Here is a 19,787-nt window from a genome sequence, read left to right on the forward strand (position 1 = left end):
CATGTCACACTTCGGAGAGACTTCTTTCAATTCTATACAAGTAGTGACTTTGGCTTTAAAAAAATGGGAAATTGGCATAGAATGCAAAATTGTTGGCACGGGAGATGTTTGGTTGGAAATCATTATTGGATACAAATTGATTCTTAAAGATGTATGTTCATTTAATCTCCACCGGTCAACTTGGTGATTAAAACTATTGTAATTGCTTTGGTGATGGTAGATGAAGTAGGTGTTTGACATTAATGCCGTCTCCTCACAAAATAGTGACACATCAGTGTTACATCATAAATACGTTTTTTGGAAAATGCTTGCTATTTAGTTAGCCGTTTTTCGAAAAACATTTTCTCATATTATGCCTTTGAAATGGTGATATGGCATTAGGAAACTCCTTTGAAAACGTTCTTTTTGGTGTTTTTTCATGTAGCAACAATATGCTGATATGGCATTAGGAAACTCCTATGTGGCAGATGCAGCACCATTTTTTAAGAAAACGTCTCTCAAGAAATGGCATTGGTTCCAAACACTGTCGTAAACTCTCTAATAGCTCCTTAGCGTCTGATAGATTAAAGAAGAGCACTCGTTATGTGACACATGCAAGGCTTTGTAGAAAAAAGGTAAATGCAGTTGAAGATGGGTCTCATCATTCAGCTATAGGGATGTGAATAGATCGGATCGGATCGGATTCGAATCAGGGTATATTGGAATATGATCCAATAGAAGATCCGATTGGATCAAATAATACTCGATTTGAATTCGAATTCTATCGGTAAGTCGGATCTTCGGATCTGATCCAATCTGACTTGTTTTCTTTAAAAATTAATAAATTATTAAAAGAAACTTAAAATATACTAATTTAAATAAAGTTAAAAACAAAAATATAAGTATTTTTTAATTATTTTCATCATATATATACATGTTTTTTTATAAAAAAATAGATAATAAATTTATAAATAAATAAATAGCATATATATGTATTATATAAATATTTATATTTATAAATATATAATATATAATATATAATATATAACGGATTGGATCGGATCTTCTCAAATCGGATAGGGGTGATCCAAATCCAATCCAATTTCTTATCAGATCCTATTATCTAATCTGATCTGATCCGAAGGTCCAAACAGGTAGTGACCCAAGTTCGACCAAATAGATTTGAATCATGAAAAACGTTGAAATTGTTAGAGGACCACTAACCTAGATGGATGAACCATCGAACCATTTAACCTGTGCAGCGGTTCGCAAATTGAGGTTAGAAAAAACCTAACATTTGGCCACCAGTTTTCTGGGTCAATGGTTTAATTGTTCGGGTAAAACAGTTTTAACAGAGATTATCATAAATGTAATTATAAAAAAATATAATATAACTAAGTTGCATTACATACTTAAGAGGTAATCCTTGGTCACTATTGCCGCTAGGGGTGTTCAAATTTGGTTGATAAACCGAAAACTGAACTGAATCAAACTAAGTAAGCTAATTTGATTTGATTAATTCAGCTATGGGTGCGGTTCAGTTTTTATTTAAAAAAAAAAACGGTTCTCGGATTTCGGTTTCTATTTGATTGAAATTTTCAACCGAATCGAACTGAAAACCAAATTAATGTTGTTATTTAGTTAAGTATATTAAACATTAATGTTTTATTTTAATACTTTATGCTAATTAATTATTATATTTTCCAATGAACAATTAACAATAGTTAATTAAAACCTAAACTCATTATTAATTGTTTATTAGTCATTAATTATTCATTAATCATTAATTACTTTTGAAAATGGCCAATTTGTCAATTCCCCATTGGCATAGGGCTTTCGGAATATTTTACCTTTTAATTAATAATAGTTAATAATTAATTAATTGAAACCATTGGGTTGCGGGGCCATTTTAACTTTTCATTAATAACACTTATTAAATGCTTGTCATTTATGTGGACATAGGGTTCAATTGAACCAAATTCAGTTAGAATCGGTTTGGTTTTAAAATATAATTTGATTCAGTTCGATTAGAGAAAATGGTAAAACTGAATAATTAATTAGGTCTTCAATTTGAACCAAACCAATCAATTGTACACCCCTAATTGCCGCTAGACCTGCTATTGCAAATGGTGGTGCCACACACACACAGAGTTGGTCACCACTACAAGGAAATAAGAAATAGGAGATGACTGCCATTACAAGCCCAAGCCCTAGGTCGGTACCTCACCACTACAAATGTAATTCACCAGCATAAGGTTTAAACCGTAAACAGAGATTGGAGAGTGGAGATAGGGAGTTGATGGTCTCCTTTCTAGTAGAAATGGCAATAGAGCAGGTTTCGGGAGAGTTTTATAAATTTTAGACCCTATCCACCTCCCTAATCCTCCCAATCCGTACTTGTCCCAAAACCTCTAGTTGGTTGGATTTTGAAATCCAAACCCTCCTTGCACATGAAAATGCAAAACCCTCTCTTACCCTACCCTTCTCGCATGCAAGGGTAGGGTGGGTGGGCTTAGAACCCACATGTAATTTCCTACTATTTCATAGTATATATATGCAATAAATAAGTAAAATAACATGAACAAACAACAACATTTCCAATTATTTGATTAAGAAGTGTAAAAAACATAAACTATCAATTATCTTTCACATTAAATTTAAGATATTATTAAATTCAATACCTAATACATAAAATTCATATGCCTTCCAACAATATAAGGGTGGAGGAGGGTTGGATTTAGCTTAATATCATATCCTATCTATACAAGTTGTAGAATACCAAAACCCATTCCTATTTTCTTTCGTTTTAAAAATATAAAAAACTAGTCACTGCTTATCTTGATTAGATTAAGGGTAAATCTCTTAAACTATCCCTACTGTTTAGCGTATTGACACGTAGTACCCCTACTCTTTAGCTATTGTATTGTGGTACCTCAAGTTTTTTGACAATTGACTAGCTCTACCCCTACCGTTAATATCCGTTAATGTTCCGTCGAAATTCATACGCACGTGACACCACGTGATGTATAAATTTTTTCAAAACCCAAATTTTCCCTTCGGCCTTCTCCCTTCTTCTTCACCATCCCTCTCCCCGGCAGCAGCTACAATGAACCATCGCCACCGCTATCGCCGTCTGTATCCGACCACTTTCGCCGATGACTTCTTCAAATTTTCAAAATAAAACAGAAAAAAGGGAAAGAGATGTTGGCTCATCAAAACCCTAACCTTTCAAACCCAGAAGCTCCACTCTGTGGTGAAGACAATGTAGAGAAGCAAAAGAAGAGCAAGAACAGAGGAGCCATGAAAATGGAGGTAGAAATGTTCTTTTCCACCATGTTGAGCTCAGCTAAAAGCTCATCTGAACTCAACTTACCTTGAGTCCAAAAGGGTCTAAGAAGCAAAGCAGAAATAATGTTTTAAAAAGAAAGATGGGGGGGGGGGAGGGAGAGACTTTTGGGTAATCATGTTTTCCCTATTTTCTTTTGTTTTAAAAAGTAATCATTGCTTATATTGATTAGATTAATAAAGCTAAGAGAGACTTTTGGGTTTTCCAAGGCCTTTTATTTTAATGTATGTTACTAATACATTTAAGAGAGAGAGAGAGGGGGGGGGGGAGGGAGAGAGTAGTAATAATAATTACTATATATTAAAATTTATAGTATTAATAATAATTGTAATATTTTTAATAATTAACAGTATTAACCGTATTTAATAATTAACAGTATTTTTAAATAATTATCAGTATTTATTAAAAAATAGTATTAAATAACGTATTTATTAATTAATATAATGAAACTATAATTTATTAAAAAAATAGTATTAACAATTACAGTATTTATTAATTAACAGTAATTAAATAATTATAGTATCTTATTCATTAACAATATTAACTGTACTTTTAATTAATACAGTATCTTTAATAATTATAGTATTAGTAATTAATTAAAAGTATTTATTGAGATTCTATATTTATTAATTAATAATATTTTTAATTAATATAGTACTTTTAATAATTGCAGTATTAATAATTAACCATATTTTACGGTATTTTCAATAATTATAGCATTATTAATTAACAATGTTTATTAAAATACTATATTTATTAAAAAATATTAATATTTTTATTAATTCATTAATTAACGGTTTTTTAAATTGTTAATTAATGTAAGTTATAATTTAAAGTGTATTCTAAATATTATTTAAATTATATTTGATATTGTAAGTAATATAATTAAATTTTAAACTTTAATTAATAGTAATTATATTTAAATTATTTATTTAAATATAATTTAAGCTATAAGTAGCAGAAAATTACATTTAATGAACAGAAATTAGCCAAGAAGATAACCAAAAATAAAGTACCAATAATTTTGTCATAATTACCAAAAATTATCCAAGAAATTATCAGAAATGGATTAACATGGTTTCCAATAAATATGACAAGTTACTAAAAATTAAAAAATATAACCATTAAAATTACTTTTTGAAAATATGTACTAATAATCAATAATCTTCAAGAAGTAAATGTAATTACTTCATATTATATTTAAAAAACATTTGTTTTTTCATATAAATTATGAATTTAATAATTTAAACAGTATAATCCTTGCCTATGATGATATTACTTCACATTGTTACAATGGAAAATAGAAAAAATGTTTTTACTATTATGTATTTCCATTATTTCACTTTCACTCAACAAAGTCCATGCATCACATGAGTCCCCGCTAGTTGAGATATATACACACACCGAGTAGGGTAGAAATTACCATCCTTCTCGTCGAACCAAGCCCTAGTTGTTGTTGCATCTCTCTCTATTCGGTCTTGACTCTTGAGCAAGGTTCAAAGTATACGGCTGATACGTATCGTTCTAGGATCCCTCCGATACTCCCCTATAGTGGGTGTATCGGGGTTTGACCGGTTCAGGGTGTGGAGGAGACTTAGACTGGCCCCCCTAAACCTGTTTCGAAATAAAAAACGTAAAAAAAAGGGTATTGATTCGCTTGATATGCCCATACCGATGTATCAATATTTTGAACCTTGCTCTTGAGAAAGAAGCCTCGGCCTCATTCATTAAGGCTATATATGGTTTGAAGGAAAAAGTAGGAAAAGGAAGGGAAAAGTAAGGGATATAGCTTAGGCCCAGGCTGAGGTTCCTGGCCTAAAACATAAGCCCTAGCGGGGCTAGGCTTGATTCTGGGCCAATGTCACCCATATATAAAACATTACATATCTATATATTAAATGACATAACATGTATATAAACTTATTTTATACATTATATAATATATAATATTAATATATAATATAAATTATACATGTCATGTTGTATGTTTATATATAAAAATATATAATATAATGTAAAATAACATGTATACATATATATACATTATACATAAAATATACAAGTTTAAATATATACGGGCCGGGCCAGGCCCAAACTGAGCTGAAATGATCACCCCTATAATCCTTTCCCTACTTTTTCCTTCAAACCAAACACAGCCTAAAGGGTAAACCATAAACACCGAAAGTAAAACCACTGGTGAGGCGGTGATGTATGGGACTAAAATGTCCTTTTTTATCTTTCTTTATTGTTTTCTTTCATATTATTTTAAACATGACCCGTGAACCGTTGTTAGGTCAAACGGTTCAGTGGTTCAACAGCATATCAGGAATATTTCTACTGTTTTCACTTCTAGGTTGTCTCTTGGTGGCCACTGGCCGTGGTGCTAGCATCTCTTTCTCACGGCTTTCATTTAGGGGCGAACCCTATTAATATGGATTCGCAACCCTGGATCTTCAATGGCCGATGATGCTGAAATGTTCTCTCTTCCCAGAAAGTTAAAAGGTGATCTGCGGTTGATATGAGCAGCAAATAAATTTATTTGTTCACCTCTTTGCTTGATTACCCATGCCTCCTGTCCGTTCCTCTCCGTGCAATGGCGAGAGACCCACAGAGGAATTCAATCCCCAACTAAACCATGTAAGTGAAAATTTCCTCTTTCATCCCCCCTCTGCAAAAGCACGTTATGGTTGTTTCTCTTATTATCTTTTTTCTTTCTGTTCCTATACTTCTTTCTCTTTGTAAAAATATCTATGCCTTCCGCTTGTATTCCAACTTCCCCTTCTTAAACAATTCCTGCAGCATGCTTTCTTCAACTACTCTCCTTCTTCAATTAATTAGAGATGATTAGGTTTTTAGAGTTTTTGATTGGTTTGAATACTTCGAGCTGCGTCGCGAACTAGGTTTGCTAATTCATAAGTCGTAACCACATACAAGATTAGCTAGGCCTTCACCTTAACCCAACTTAACCCGGCCCGAGTTGCACTCACCCTCTGTTTTCTGAGTTCACGTCGTACTTGTTTCTATATTTCATGCTTCTCTATCTGTATTTGGTTTAACTATCTTGTTTCAATGTGTCCTGTTTTGCTATAATTGTTTATCATTTGGTTTAACAATTAAGGTTTGTCAAAAAATAGTGGGCTTTCCTTCTCTTTGTCTCTCATCGGAATTGATAATCAGCCAAGGGAAAGAAAAGAAAAGAAAAAGGAAGCGAAGAACCCAAAACAAGCATCAAGGAAATAAAAGTAAACTAGCTTAATGATGATATAAATTAAGCAGCAATCATAACACCTGTACAATTATAGCAATCCTATGGGGCTCTTATATAGAGAACATGATTGTTGTTTAATGATGAAATGAAATTTAGTCATCACCACACCTGTACAAATTTAAGTCCTTGATATTTCCATTGTGCCTCCGTTAGTAATGTGAACTTTGTTTCCCATGTTATTTAGAATAGGCATCACTCCTTCCTGCAGTTGTAACACTTTTCTAAGTTTCTATCTCTCATGCCTCTAGGTTCATACCAGCCATTTCGTTCAATTTTGCATCCCAATAGATGTTATTTATGTGGATGTCTTGTATTTTAATGGCGAATTTTACACGATTTTATGGAATTCTCAGCATCTACAAAGATCTCTATCCAAACCACACTCTAAACCAAGTTGAAACACCAAGGTTCTGAATATTTATCCAGAATCTTAAACCTGAATATTTGTCCAGAATGGTTTTTCTCTTTGTTTATGCTGCAGCATTTTTTCTTGGCCAAAGAAAAGAGAAAGGATCATGTAGAGATGCACTAGGGCAACAATAAACTGGACAATTTTGTAAGAAAGAAATTAAAGGATCTTTTTGGAAAAGGAAAGAAGCAAGGAAGCGATAATTGAAACTATTATTGTTAGAATGGCCCATTGGCTGAAATCATTAGATACCTTCTCACAAGTATGAATGGATGATATGCTTAGAAATTAAAAGGAAGTGTCTGGTTCATCCATAAATAGGACTGATGTCACTTCTTTATGGTATCTGCCAGAAAGAGGATTTATCAAACTCAAGATTGATGGAAGAAGAATGGGGAATCTGGGAGTACTAGGAATATAGGGAGGGTTGTTTGGGGATGATGAGGGCAAAATAATGGCATTATATTCAGGCCCAGTTGGCACGTGGGATCCTTAAGGGCTGAAGTTATGGAAATGATGGAAGGAGTGCAAAGGGAAAGAATCTTTAATATAAGAAAGCTAATTATTGAGGGCATTTCTAGATTAGTAGTGGGCTGGTTACTAAGTGAAGAGGCAAAAATGTGGAATTACAGCAATGAGAGGAAGAAGTTCAGATGGTTGATAAAAGGTATATGGAAGTGAGGATATGGTGGGTTAAAAGAAGGTGGTAATTATTCATCAAAAAAAAAAAAAAAGAAGGTGCTAATTCCTCGGCTGATACATTAGCCAAACAAGGGGTGGGGAGAGATCATCTGTTTTGGGCACAATTGTAAGAAAAAGGAACTTATTTTGGGGAGAGATAAGAGAGTTTATCTCTCACTCTCTGTATTTCTTTCTTGTAATCACTATTTACACTTGTACTTTAATGAAATATTCAGTTATTGATCCAAAAGAAATCTTAAACCTTGAATACATATTCAATTCTTTCACTGATAAAAAAATCTTAGTCCAAGTGATTGGCTTAAGGCCCTTTGGCAGCATGTGATAGTTTTGTTTTACTGATTTTTGGTTTGTGTTAATGTTATGCACATAATTCAAGTTCAAGTGTTCAACAAATAATAGCAATTAATTTTTAATTAGATAGACCTGTTCGGGAGCCTGGGGTGGGAGCAAGTTAAAGTTGTTTTGTTGAAGTAATGTAAAAGTGCTTTTAGATAGATCCTTTCAATTAGTATTTGTAGAAGGTGCAGAGCTCATTGTCACCAACCACATCTTCTATTTAGGAGAAGAGTTCCCTTCTTGATTTCCTGAAAACTATAATTAATAATTGGAAAATGAAGGTTGCTAGTACCAATGTTTCAAAACCTATATATATTTAGTTCCTTCCTTAAGATGCCCAGATGTGGATATGAATACAGACACTGACATGGAAGTGGAGCATTCACTCTGTTCTTGGGATCCAGACACATATTGGTGGGAGTATCCCATATTGGTATACGTAAATGTCATTTCTTAAAAATTATCTTGTTAAATTTGATAAAGCTTCTGGCAGTTACAAGCTTTTCAAGCATCTTGAGAAATGATATTTAGCTCCAAAAATGAAAAAGTTCGCAGATGTTAAAGTGTTTCTACTACAATGTACTTTGGTTGTATAACTTAATGCTAAGAGGTTCTATGTTAAAAGTGTTTGTGCAGTTTCTGGTGTTGCATTAGGTATGTATTGTATCAGAGACAGGTAAGCTAAGCATCTATAGGTGTTTGGGTATGATAACCTGCAACACATCTTTTGTTTTGGAAATTTATATTGCATTTTCACCAAGAATTTTAGTGTGTGCTTATCGTGAATATTTAATATCTTACCTTTTCTTAATATGGCATGTCCATTTTTGGAAGATATACTTCTTATGATTAAGAGTTATATATCTTCCTGCAGAGTTTGGATTTTAATACACATAAATCAAGGGATCATGGTGAGGCTTGTCAACAAGAAGTTAGATATGGTGCACGTGATGTCAGTTTTATTATCAAGAGCTATAGTGGGCTTCTCAAGGGAACTTCCTTGCCAACTATTGAGATGATAGACAACATATACAAGATGAATTGCTCTATAATACATGGAAATATCTCACCACAAACTGTATGTCATTCTAACTGCAGATTTATTTGCCAGTTCCAATTAATTTCATTTAAAGGTGTTCATTAATATACTAAATGACAATACCTGAATAATAAATTGGTTATTTGATAAGGGACATTGCAGGTGAGCATTCTTAATTTGCATTGAGGATTGTTTCCTTTTTGAGAGCAGCAGTGCTTAGTTACTGCCTCTGTTTCAAGTTATTGTTAAGTAAGCAGGATGCAGGAGGTCTATTCTAGGAGATCTGGACTCACAATTTGAAAAGCGTCATCTGGGAGACTTATTGGGAACAAATTGGTTTCATAGATAATAAGTTAATCACTCTGTTTGGACAAGTCAGCTAGTACCAGTGAAAAGTTTAAAAGTTTTGAGAACCCAACATATTGTGAAAACCCTGAAGAATTGAGTATTTCAGGAAAAAAAATGTACTGCGATGGGTGGGCCTATTAATTAACTGGAGGGACTGTACCGTATGAAGGTGATAAGATCTAACTGGGGGAGGGGGGGGGGGGCAGAAGAGCATTGGTAGTTCTCCTTAGGGTAGTGACCTGAGATAAAATTAACCACCTCACTATCTCTTGTTTCCCAATTTTAATATTATTGTTTCAATTTATTTATTATATTTAAGATAATTCTCTTTTGCATCTTGTTGATATTAATGGAATGGAATATGTGCAAAATCTGACACAAATGCAAGGGGCAGAATCTATAATTCCACAAGTCAGGTTTTGATATCTCCCGTGCTTCAAGTTAACTTTGTTGGACCTGTAGAATCTAAGCATCCTTAATACTTGTGCATTTATTCAATGTTACAAGGTTTATTGGTGTAAAGTCCTATTGAGAATTCCATTGTATATATAGTGACAGTTCTCCTGGAGATTATTAGTTCTTTCTTTGATTATTATGTTGATGGTTGTGTGACATTTTACAGGAAAACAACCCTGGAGCAAGTCAAGGACCACCAACATCAGAGACCAATAATTCGTGTGTACTAATGCCATCTTCAAGTTCAACTTTGGCTAAACCTCTAGACTGTAGCAACACCAAAGAAGTCCATCTAATGGAACAGCCTCTCTTGATGATAGGTGACAAGGAGCTATTAGCACTAAACAGAGGCAATGCCATGTTACGTTACAAGGAGAAAAAGAGAACTCGGAGGCATTATCTGCTCCTTTCATTTTGTTTTTGGCATTTAGTTTTCAATATAGGACCTTGGGTTTAAATTTATTCCAGAAAAATGATATTGAACATATGAACAGGTATGATAAGCACATCAAGTATGAGTCCAGGAAGATGAAGGCTGATGCTCGGAAGCGTGTGATGGGTCGGTTTGCTCGTGAAGCTTCAGATGTTGATACCAACAGTTGATGGATTTAATGTTTACCTATTTTCATTCGGGAGGGCATTCCCCTGTTAATCTATGATTTAACACCACTGGTCTACTGGCATCAGGCGGATCCATCTTGATGAAGGTTGAATTCAGTTCCACTGGCCGGCACCTTTTAGCACCATGTAAAACTCAATTGTTGTGCCAACCATGTACTAAAGTTTCGAGCAAATCTCCACTCTTTAGCTTGTTTCCAATTCCAATGTAGTGCAAAAGGGTCCAGTGTTATTAACTGAGATGAGGCCCGGTTGGACCATGTACCCAAAATACTAATAGCATGTTTGACTTCAGCCTGTCCACTTATGAACACATGTACCCAAAATACTATTAGCTAGCCGATCCAATAAGCTCAGATTATTTTACTTGAATTCTAATCCAATTGTGACATTTTTTTGGGTACCAATTTATGACCCTATTGCCCCAATAAGAATAGATTGAATGAAAACATCTGCATGTATCACTCTAAACAGGGTGATGTGCGGCTGAGCCTATCAAGCGTCACTGCGTCCGTCCTTTTGTTCTTTTTATCTGGAGTAACCCTCCGATATTAATTGATTAATAACTCCGTGTATGGGTTGTTGTATACAAAACCATGTGATTGAAGTGGATCAATATTCAGATCAAATGATCTAAAGAAATAATTAAATAAATAAAATAAAAGATAGATCGGTTAGTAATGTGTACCCTGACATTGATTTTAATAAAGAAAGTAAAGTAATCAGCTGGCGATGGTGGATGATGAATTGGGGGGGCATTACCGCATTAGATTTAGATTATACAATAGAGGGATTATTGTTACAAAGAACATAAACCAAAAGGGGGTATAAAATCTCAACTTGGAACTTGAAGTCAACCGATCGGGGTTTGTGCGTGGAAGTTGGAACCCTATCCCTGTAGTTACAAGAAAGATGGGGTGATTGGGGTTGGGGGACCATTATTCACTTTTGGGCTTTTCTTATAAAGACTAGGGACCATAATCCCTTCCTTTCGGTTTCAGGTGCCACCGTGCCGGACTGCAGTTTACATGCTGGGCTTGCTTTATCCCATTCATTTTCCCCTTTACAATTACATGCTGCCCGTGGGCCACCATGGCCCAGCATGACTCGGTCCATGGTGCGGCTTGCCCTAAATCCGCTGTGTTGAATTGGGTTTGGGTTTTGAGACCCGCGGCCGCGGGTCAACACGGTGAGGCACAAAAAAGTGGGCTGTGAGCACATGGCATTTATGTTGGTTCGGCACAGCCCGAATGGCGTTCCAACACGGTCCACATATATTAATATATATTTAATAATATCCACAATTCCATATATATTAATATTATATATATATATATATTTATATATTTAATAATATGTATATGAATTTTTTAATTTTATCATATTATTTTATTCCAATTTTATTTTATTATTTCATATATAAATAACTATATACATCAAGATTCATTTAAAAAAGTTTAACATTTTTTTCGATATCTTGTTAATTTATTATTATTATTTAAATTTTCTAAAAAAATCGTGCCGCCCACAATCCGGCTCAGGCCCACCTGGGCTCGTGCCACAATCCGGCTCAGGCCCACCTGGGCTCGTGCCACGGGCCGTGTCCAGGCCCACTTACACACCTTTAAAATAGACCTGTTCATGGGCCGGGCCGGGCCGGGCTCGGGCCGGGCTTTTACTGTGTATTAACAAATTTTTTTAAGGCCCGAGCCCGAGCCCGGCCCAACCATCGGGCCTACAATTTGGGCCCGAGCCCGGCCCTCATAAAAAGCCCGAAGCCCGAGCCTGGGCCCGGCCCGAAATTTAGCCTATATTATTATTATTATTAATGTTGAAGCAGCTGAATAAAGAGAGAGATAGATTGAAATTATAAAGAAAAGAATAATATATATATATATATTAAATTATAAATATATATTTTAATAAATATTATATTATTTATATCTTATATAATATATAAAATACATATTATATATTGAGTCGTGCCGGGCCGAGCTCGGGCCGGGCTCTTTTGACAAATCCCGAGCCCAGCCCGAAACACAGTCGGACTTACTGTGTTAAGCCCGAGGTCAGGCCCGCGGGCCTAATTATATGACCAAGCCCGGCCGGGGTGCGGGCCGGGCCGTCGGGCTACCCGGCCCATGAACATAAAAGTGCTCCGCTTGGAACTTGGAACAATTCTCCCCATCCGTCATTTATATATCAACTAACAACCATCAATGTGTAATACGTTTTTTTGGATGAGCTGAATGGTCAGCGTCTTTACGTGAGATGTATTTGGACGCACCGAATCAGATCTTTTTTTTCGCTAAAGCGAATGAGAGAGATCTATTGGTGGTCACTTGATCTTGGGACTTGATTATGACTATGAGAGTAATAAAGCCAGCCATCTTCGACGAGGCTCGGTGCTCCTACCCAGTTCATGTTTCCTCTCCTACGTAAACGCCATGTGAAAGCTTCTCGAGTCGTGAGCTCCGCACACCCAGATGGCCAGATTCTCTCCTCTCTCTCTCTCTCTCTCTCTCTCTCACACACACACAGTGGAGAAATCTATAACATCTACATTGAATCTCCGAAGCTTCTCTCCTCTCTACCTCCTCTCTCCTTTCGACAACCAGTAAGTTGTGCTAAATTTGTTCTTTGTTATCCTATCCCATTTGCTCCTCAATTTCTCCCTTTCTTAGGTTTACTATTCTTAAATTCGAATATTTGACCTTCTCTTTTTCTCCTCTTTTCATCTGTACCTCCTTCTTGTATTTATTCTTGTGATAAAACCTCCATTTTTCTATATACAGAAGATGAATTGCTAGTCATTGTTTGGTGGGCTGGTGTAGGATGCTCTGTTGGAAACATCTTTCCGTCAAGGAGGAGGATGGGATGCACTTCTTCTTCGTCCATCTCTTCCAAAATGTACACTACAGTTGGGAGGAAGAAGAAGAAGGTGAACATCCCAGAATTCACCGTCTTCGTCCCTCCTTTGCGCGTTCCTGTGGAATCGGATTTCCAACTGCCTCTCAAAGGGATTCTTCCTCGACAACTCGTCGATAGACTCTCGACACACCGCGGTCGGATTGTGTCGCTTGCAGAGGATATTGGTATAGACTTTACATGTTCGTTAAGCATGTATTAGTTAACGTACTCGTTCTATAAAGAGAAAAAGAAGAAGCTTTTCTTGTTCTTGTTCTTGCAGGTGGTCCTGCTCTTACTGAATTAAAGCGAGCTCTGGATGACTACTTGCCTGTTCTTCTTGGCTTGACAAAAGCAGGTCTCAAGATTCATCCTCTCATCTTTTTTCGGGTAATGTGTATCTATCAATCATACAAAATTTGTGCTAAATTTAATAGAATCACAGAATATGGGCTAGAAGAGTTGGTCGATTTCAAGTGGAAAATTCTACAAGATCGAAGACAAGTAAGCGTTTCCATCGTATCATTTCAACAAGATTTTTAATTGTTTTTACCACATGTGGTTAATAGAATCTCAAATTCAATGACCAGGAAGCCTTCTGCTTGGAAAACTCTTGGTTTGAAGTGCTCTCTATCATCCATATGTTAGCTGTTCTATCGCTATCAGAGGCTAATTCCTTGCTTATTCCTAAAGATCACATGGATACTTGTGAAAGGAATGTGTCAGAAGGTCTTTGTCTTTACTGGCATTCTGTGCTTTTGTTATCTATACTGTTCAATCTGTTTCTTTCTCGAGCAAAAAGCTGGACTCGCGCGATGTCCTAACCTTTCAGTGTTGGGCTCTGATTTCTCATCAACAACGAACAGAGTACAAGAAGGATGCTATTGATTTATTGCTGAAGGCATCGGGGTACTTGGAATTATGTAATCGGGAGATTTTAACTCGCCTACCATTTGAAATCAAGTATTAAAACAATGAAATTTCTTGTTCTATTTAGTATTTGGCTATAAATTTCCTTGTCTTTAGTGTAATTAAAAATTATATTTTCCAGGAACAGGTTACCAGTAGATCTGCAGAGTGGTGCTTTGGAGGCTATGTTCATCCAGGCATTAGGCCAGGTGCTTTTTTATGACTTTCTGTCTTTGAAGTAGGTTTTCCATTTGGATTGTTAGTTGTACATGGACTGTAGATGTTGGTTGAAGCATTCAGGGTCTCAAGAAACAAGTTCTTAATGCAGAATTTGTCAAAGCCAGGGGTGGAGCCAGGATTTTTTCTTAGGGGAGACCAAATGCTAATAAACATGGGGGGGCATGGCTCCCCTTCTGCCACCCCCTGGCTCCGCCCCTGGTCATCGCCAAAGTGTTATATCTACTGAAGCCTTCTTGGGCTAGGTATTTTTATGACATAATATCTCCCTGTTACCTGGCTAACCAAAAAGAAAAGAAAATGAGATCTTCCTATGATATCTTCCATAACCCATCCCCCTTTCCCTCAACTTTTTTGTTTCTTATTTTCTATCTAACCAAACATAGCCTTAACATCTCACTCAGATTTCTTGTGGACATTGATACTCATTTTACATAAACTTCAGGTAACTGAAATGCAACTAGGGATAGCTGTGGAAAGTCAAAAGGCTACTTTGTCTGTAAAGAGGAGGTTGGCATGTGAACAACTAAATTATTTTGCTCAGGTTGGCATTTCTATGAAGAGCTTCACCCTTTTAGAATGAAGAAAGATGATCATTATCATATTTTTGTGTAATGCTTTTTCTTCTGGAATTCCTTAAATGTATTACTTATTGAGTTTTTTTAGCTGGTATGGATTGAGAAATTATTGATTTAGGTACTCAGCAGAAGGATGTTTATTAAACATGAATGGAATATCAGCTGTGGGTTTCATTATTATTGTTGTGAGTCTTACAAAAAGAACTGTTTTAATGACTATATATTTCCTTTAAAGCAGCTGGAAATTTTACCTAGAATTTCTTTTAGGAAATAACATCTTGTTCTTTTTTCTTGAAATTAAACTAATCACCTTTTTTATGGCTTGACTTTCTTATGACAGCCATGATGCCACTATTATTAATCTTCTGCATATATACATTGTACTTTCACATGGATACATCTTTATTTGAATATACTGGCTGAAGAGACCACTAAATCGATTATGGTCCACTGGATTTGGTTAGATATTGAAAAATCAAAAAACATATAAAGAATATGTCATGGTCCTATCTGAGGAAAGAACACGGAATGAAAAGATTAATATGAATAAGAAACAATATATCGAGAAGGATTTGTGGAAAGAACAGAATCAGAATCAGGCATGACAAAAGGAAAATATTGGGTGGAGGGAATTTTACTGAATTAACCAACTCTGGAGATGAGTTCTCCCAAGGGCTGTTTGGATGCCTCTAGTGAATTAACCAACTCTGATGGATAGCATAGAGTTGGAGATGAGTTCTCCCAAGGGCTGTTTTGATGCCTCTAGTGAATTAACCAACTCTGATGGATAGCATATGAAAATTTGCAATGGGCATGTTTTCTGGATGTTGCAGTTAGTCTGATATGTGTCTAGCATGCAGTATCTGATTGCCAGATTTCAGGAAGTGGTTTAGTTGGATTATGACTTGGTCAATGGCCCCTCCATGGTGATGGGCTCCTGAGCGGTGGATGCTCTTGCCCTGTGACATGATAATGGAATTTTGATCAAATGAGTGGAGTTTTCTAGTCACATATGCACCTATCCATCTCCTTCATCAAAGGTTAACCTTTTTGAAAGGCCTGGCTTATTGTTCATCGAAAACATTTTATTATTATTATTATTATTTTTTTATGATCAAATGGTGGAATCATTTTTGGTGTTGTAAGGCATGCCTGAATTGGTGGTGTTCCTTGCAAGCCAAATTTGGGAGTTGCTTTCTAGTTCCTTGAACATTATCCATGGAAAATTAGACTCTTAGGCTATGTTTGGTTTAAAGGAAAAGGTAGGGAAAGGAAGGGAAAGGTTGGAAAACCTATACAAGGTTTGTAAAGGTTTCCCTACTTTTCCCTTCAAACCAAACACAGCTTTAGAGAAAGAGTACATGCTCGTCTCTTAAGCTGCCATCTATAATGATAATTCCTCTATCTGATCTTATTGGTTCAATTTTGCTGTCTCATTTACATTGGTCAGGCTCATAACAGCTTGTCTGAATGTAATATCACTCATGGATACGGAAAGAAGCATCTCTTGTTCATCAAATGGAAATACCTGGAAGCAAAGGTTATAAAATCTACCTCTGGTTCAGATCATTTTATTATTATTTTTTCATTTAGTGAACTTCATTTTACATATTCTCATTCTCTCTTGGTATCATCATTAGGCAGCAGCTTACTACTACCATGGCCTGATACTTGACAAAGGTAGTGAGCCATCTTGTCACATTAGTGCTGTTTATTGTTTCCTTGCTGCAGAGGAACTTCTAGCTGATAGCAAGAAGGCCTGCATAACATTCTCCATAGCAGCACCAGTAACCAGGTTATCTTCAGTTCCTTTTTATTTCTATGTATGGTAAAACATTGGGATACGTATATTTGTTTCAGTGGAAAACTTTTGTGTTTGTTCAGGGCCTCTCCAGTTTGGGGTGTAATGAAGCATTTGCATCAGAAAATTCCTGAGGTTGCATCGAGGAAGTCTCAGATGTATGGTTACCTCTTAGACCAAGAAAAGTAAGGGTCTTCTGCTTTGCTTCTTTCCTTGTTAACCCAGAATTATTTGGCTTCCTTTTACAGAAGATGATTTCCCCAAAGAAAGGGAAATTACAGTTAGGTTATTTCTTATTTTATTTCTTCTTTTCTGATTGTATAGGGCTCTCCAAACATTGCCTGACCTTCCTGATTTTGCATTGTCCTTGAGACCCGATGACTACAAGTTGCCAGAAATTGATCTCGCATGGGATAGTGACAAATGGGAAACCCAGGTTCAGACCCTCAAGGAGCATCTCAAAGATGTGGAAGATGAGACGGAATCTGAATGACCCTGAATAGTGAATTCTTTTTTTGTCTTTCTAGAGAATGTATACTACCTGTTTTTAATTTCGTTAGATTTTGAAAATCAAGCACAACCTGTGAACCAAATGCTTTATAAATTTAACAGATTTTATTTATTTGTCCCTTTTCTCAGTGATTGATAAATTTATTAGTTTAATTGGTCCCATTGTTGGAAACTTGGTTGAGTTGCAAACAGAATGTAATCTCTAATCATAATTCTGATAGCAGCTTAGCTGAAGGTTGATCCTTTTTATTTCTGCCAAGTAAAATGGTTACTCATTAGATCACTATTAAGGCTTATTATCCCAAATAGTTGGGGTAGCTTTGTTGAAGGGAATTACTATTAATCGAGCAATGCATTGCCATTAGCCACAGACAAAGTCCTTTTGGGCTTTTGCGCAAAAGCTGTGAACCAGTTACCAGATGATCCGCTTAACTATCAATTTGCCAAAAAGTCCACTCGACCTTAGGATTTGGTGTTAGGTGGGCCCAAGAGATGAATTATGGGTAACATGGATCATTGGGCCTTGCCACGTTTTAATCTTGGTGAAGTTATGCTTTTGTCTATTGTATTCTCCCTCCTACCTTGTTATTGCCTGTTTGTCCCGCGGTCCGCCACGATCCTTTGCTAGGCTGCTCTATCTTTGCTCTGTGAGGTATAAACCATTGACTTCTGATGATGATACTCGGAATCTGCTGCTGACATTAGTGAGCTACGTAACCCGAACACGAGCAGCAGATCCGGACCCGACTTCTCACACCGATTAAACTTGAGTTGAGTGGTGGTTTTGTCCTTGCCATTTTTTAGGATCAGTTCCAAGGTTTATCCATAGAACATGGAACCTGTTTCTTTACCTCTCAACCCCCCACCACCAAAAATAAACCTAGAAATTGATTCCATTCAGTTTTAGGTAGAACTTATCCATTTGCTCACCCCTAGCAATATTTAATGCTGGAATGGTTTATCCAAAGAACTGAGAAGTTGTTGCTTTATCTACTGGTGAAACTAGATAAAGCTCAATATTTTGGAAGAGGTGCACTTAGGGCTACGTTTTCTCAAACCTAGACCAACAAGAAGCGTAAAGCTCAATTCTAACAGTACCCTAATTATCTTCAATCTTTTCGAGATTTTCAATCCTAAACCCAACCCGTCTAGAGACTGGGTTGTGCTTAGAGGTAGGGGTGAGCAAATGGGTAGGTTTTACCCCGAACCAAATGGAACTGACTTTCAATCAGTCTTGAACTGATCTTACCCAATTTGTTATATGGTAGGGTCTGGTTCTAAATTCTTGGAACCAACCTCCAGTCAGGCCAGTTCTTGGGCCTAGGGGTTTACCCTATCCGAACCGACCCAATGAACCAACCTTGGTGGAACCTGCCTTAGAACCAAACTTGCCTTGAAATAAACCCCAAAATAGTTTTAGTGATGTGAAGATTTAAACCCAACCACTCTTGGTTACAAACGCCAGTCTCACTTGAACATTTAGTTATTTGAGTTATTTGATCATTTGTTTTTATTTTAATATACGAATGTGTACAATAAGTAATGTAAAAAGGTAATATTTACAAAATTTAAATTTAAATTATAAGTTTTGAACTATATAAGGATAATCTACATATTAATTGAGTTACGCAATTTAATCAATAAAGATAATATAAGTTTTAAAGTATATATTATATTTATTGAATATTCCATGGATAAACCCTGGAACCGACCTGGAACCACCAAGGCCAGAACCAATCCTAGAATCTACTTTCACAGGATAAATTTCGGTTCCAAAAATCTGAAACCAACTCTTACAGGGTAAATTTCAAGTTCTGCCGTGAAACCAAACTGAGCCAACCCATTCACCCCTACTTAGGGTGCAACTTGGGTGAATTGGGTTGGATTGAAGGTCAACCCAGGCCCAATCCCAGAGATGCAAACACAAGGCTCAGGCCCGGCCAAATCCAACCATATTTTGATACTACCAACCTAGCCCGAGGTTTGTTTCTTAGTGAGGCTTGGGCAGGTCGGTTTGAGTTGAAAAAACTTGTTAATATATTTTGTACAGTAATGCTTTATTGGGCCAGTTTGTGAATTGATTGAAAATATGCATTGACGTCATTAATAAAAGTATATATTTTATTCGGAAACCTCAAATTGGGCTATCTGAGACCTCAATCTAATTCCCAAACCGAATTTTAGGTCCTAGGCCCAGTCCGAAGTCCAATAATTCAGGCCCAAAGCATGCAAAACCTCGGGTTGGGCCAAAATTGTGCTTGTGCATGTAAATATTTGAGAGGACTCCACCTGTGTAGGCGAGCTATTGACAGTTGAACATATCATATCAATTAGTGAAGTGATT

General features: G+C 36.1%; 2 protein-coding genes across 3 annotated transcripts; both read left to right on the forward strand.

Annotated features, from left to right (window-relative positions):
* Positions 1 to 5,688: 5,688 nt before the first annotated feature.
* Positions 5,689 to 10,808, forward strand: LOC104592789 (uncharacterized). Its single transcript, XM_010252273.3, has 4 exons — positions 5,689 to 5,962; positions 8,915 to 9,118; positions 10,050 to 10,276; positions 10,378 to 10,808. The coding sequence occupies exons 1-4, from the start codon at positions 5,891 to 5,893 to the stop codon at positions 10,484 to 10,486; spliced, it is 612 nt and encodes a 203-aa protein (XP_010250575.1). The 5' UTR covers positions 5,689 to 5,890; the 3' UTR covers positions 10,487 to 10,808.
* A 2,195-nt stretch (positions 10,809 to 13,003) lies between these two features.
* LOC104592790 (Endosomal targeting BRO1-like domain-containing protein) lies at positions 13,004 to 17,555 on the forward strand. 2 transcript variants are annotated; one of them, XM_010252274.2, is made up of 12 exons: positions 13,004 to 13,118; positions 13,336 to 13,596; positions 13,692 to 13,766; positions 13,854 to 13,912; positions 13,999 to 14,137; positions 14,275 to 14,371; positions 14,460 to 14,526; positions 15,000 to 15,098; positions 16,583 to 16,672; positions 16,773 to 16,927; positions 17,017 to 17,118; positions 17,258 to 17,555. In XM_010252274.2, the coding sequence occupies exons 2-12, from the start codon at positions 13,374 to 13,376 to the stop codon at positions 17,424 to 17,426; spliced, it is 1,275 nt and encodes a 424-aa protein (XP_010250576.1). In that variant the 5' UTR covers positions 13,004 to 13,118; positions 13,336 to 13,373; the 3' UTR covers positions 17,427 to 17,555. The 2 variants fall into 2 exon arrangements, with proteins under 2 accessions (XP_010250576.1, XP_010250577.1); XM_010252275.3 differs by lacking the exon at positions 13,004 to 13,118 and having other exon boundaries at positions 13,280 to 13,596.
* Positions 17,556 to 19,787: the final 2,232 nt, after the last annotated feature.

Source organism: Nelumbo nucifera, chromosome 3 (assembly GCF_055504915.1).
Source record: "Nelumbo nucifera cultivar China Antique chromosome 3, China Antique-T2T, whole genome shotgun sequence".
Classification (NCBI taxonomy): domain Eukaryota; kingdom Viridiplantae; phylum Streptophyta; class Magnoliopsida; order Proteales; family Nelumbonaceae; genus Nelumbo; species Nelumbo nucifera.

What these genes read in the sequence shown, in the direction of transcription:
- LOC104592789 (XM_010252273.3), top strand. Translation starts at nt 5,891, where the DNA reads ATGCCTCCTGTCCGTTCCTCTCCGTGCAATGGCGAGAGACCCACAGAG. An exon ending in TCAATCCCCAACTAAACCAT is followed by an intron (nt 5,963 to 8,914) that starts GTAAGTGAAAAT and finishes ATCTTCCTGCAG; the next exon opens with AGTTTGGATTTTAATACACA. An exon ending in GAAATATCTCACCACAAACT is followed by an intron (nt 9,119 to 10,049) that starts GTATGTCATTCT and finishes GACATTTTACAG; the next exon opens with GAAAACAACCCTGGAGCAAG.
- LOC104592790 (XM_010252274.2), top strand. Translation starts at nt 13,374, where the DNA reads ATGGGATGCACTTCTTCTTCGTCCATCTCTTCCAAAATGTACACTACA. An exon ending in CGCCTACCATTTGAAATCAA is followed by an intron (nt 14,372 to 14,459) that starts GTATTAAAACAA and finishes TATATTTTCCAG; the next exon opens with GAACAGGTTACCAGTAGATC. An exon ending in ATAGCAGCACCAGTAACCAG is followed by an intron (nt 16,928 to 17,016) that starts GTTATCTTCAGT and finishes GTGTTTGTTCAG; the next exon opens with GGCCTCTCCAGTTTGGGGTG.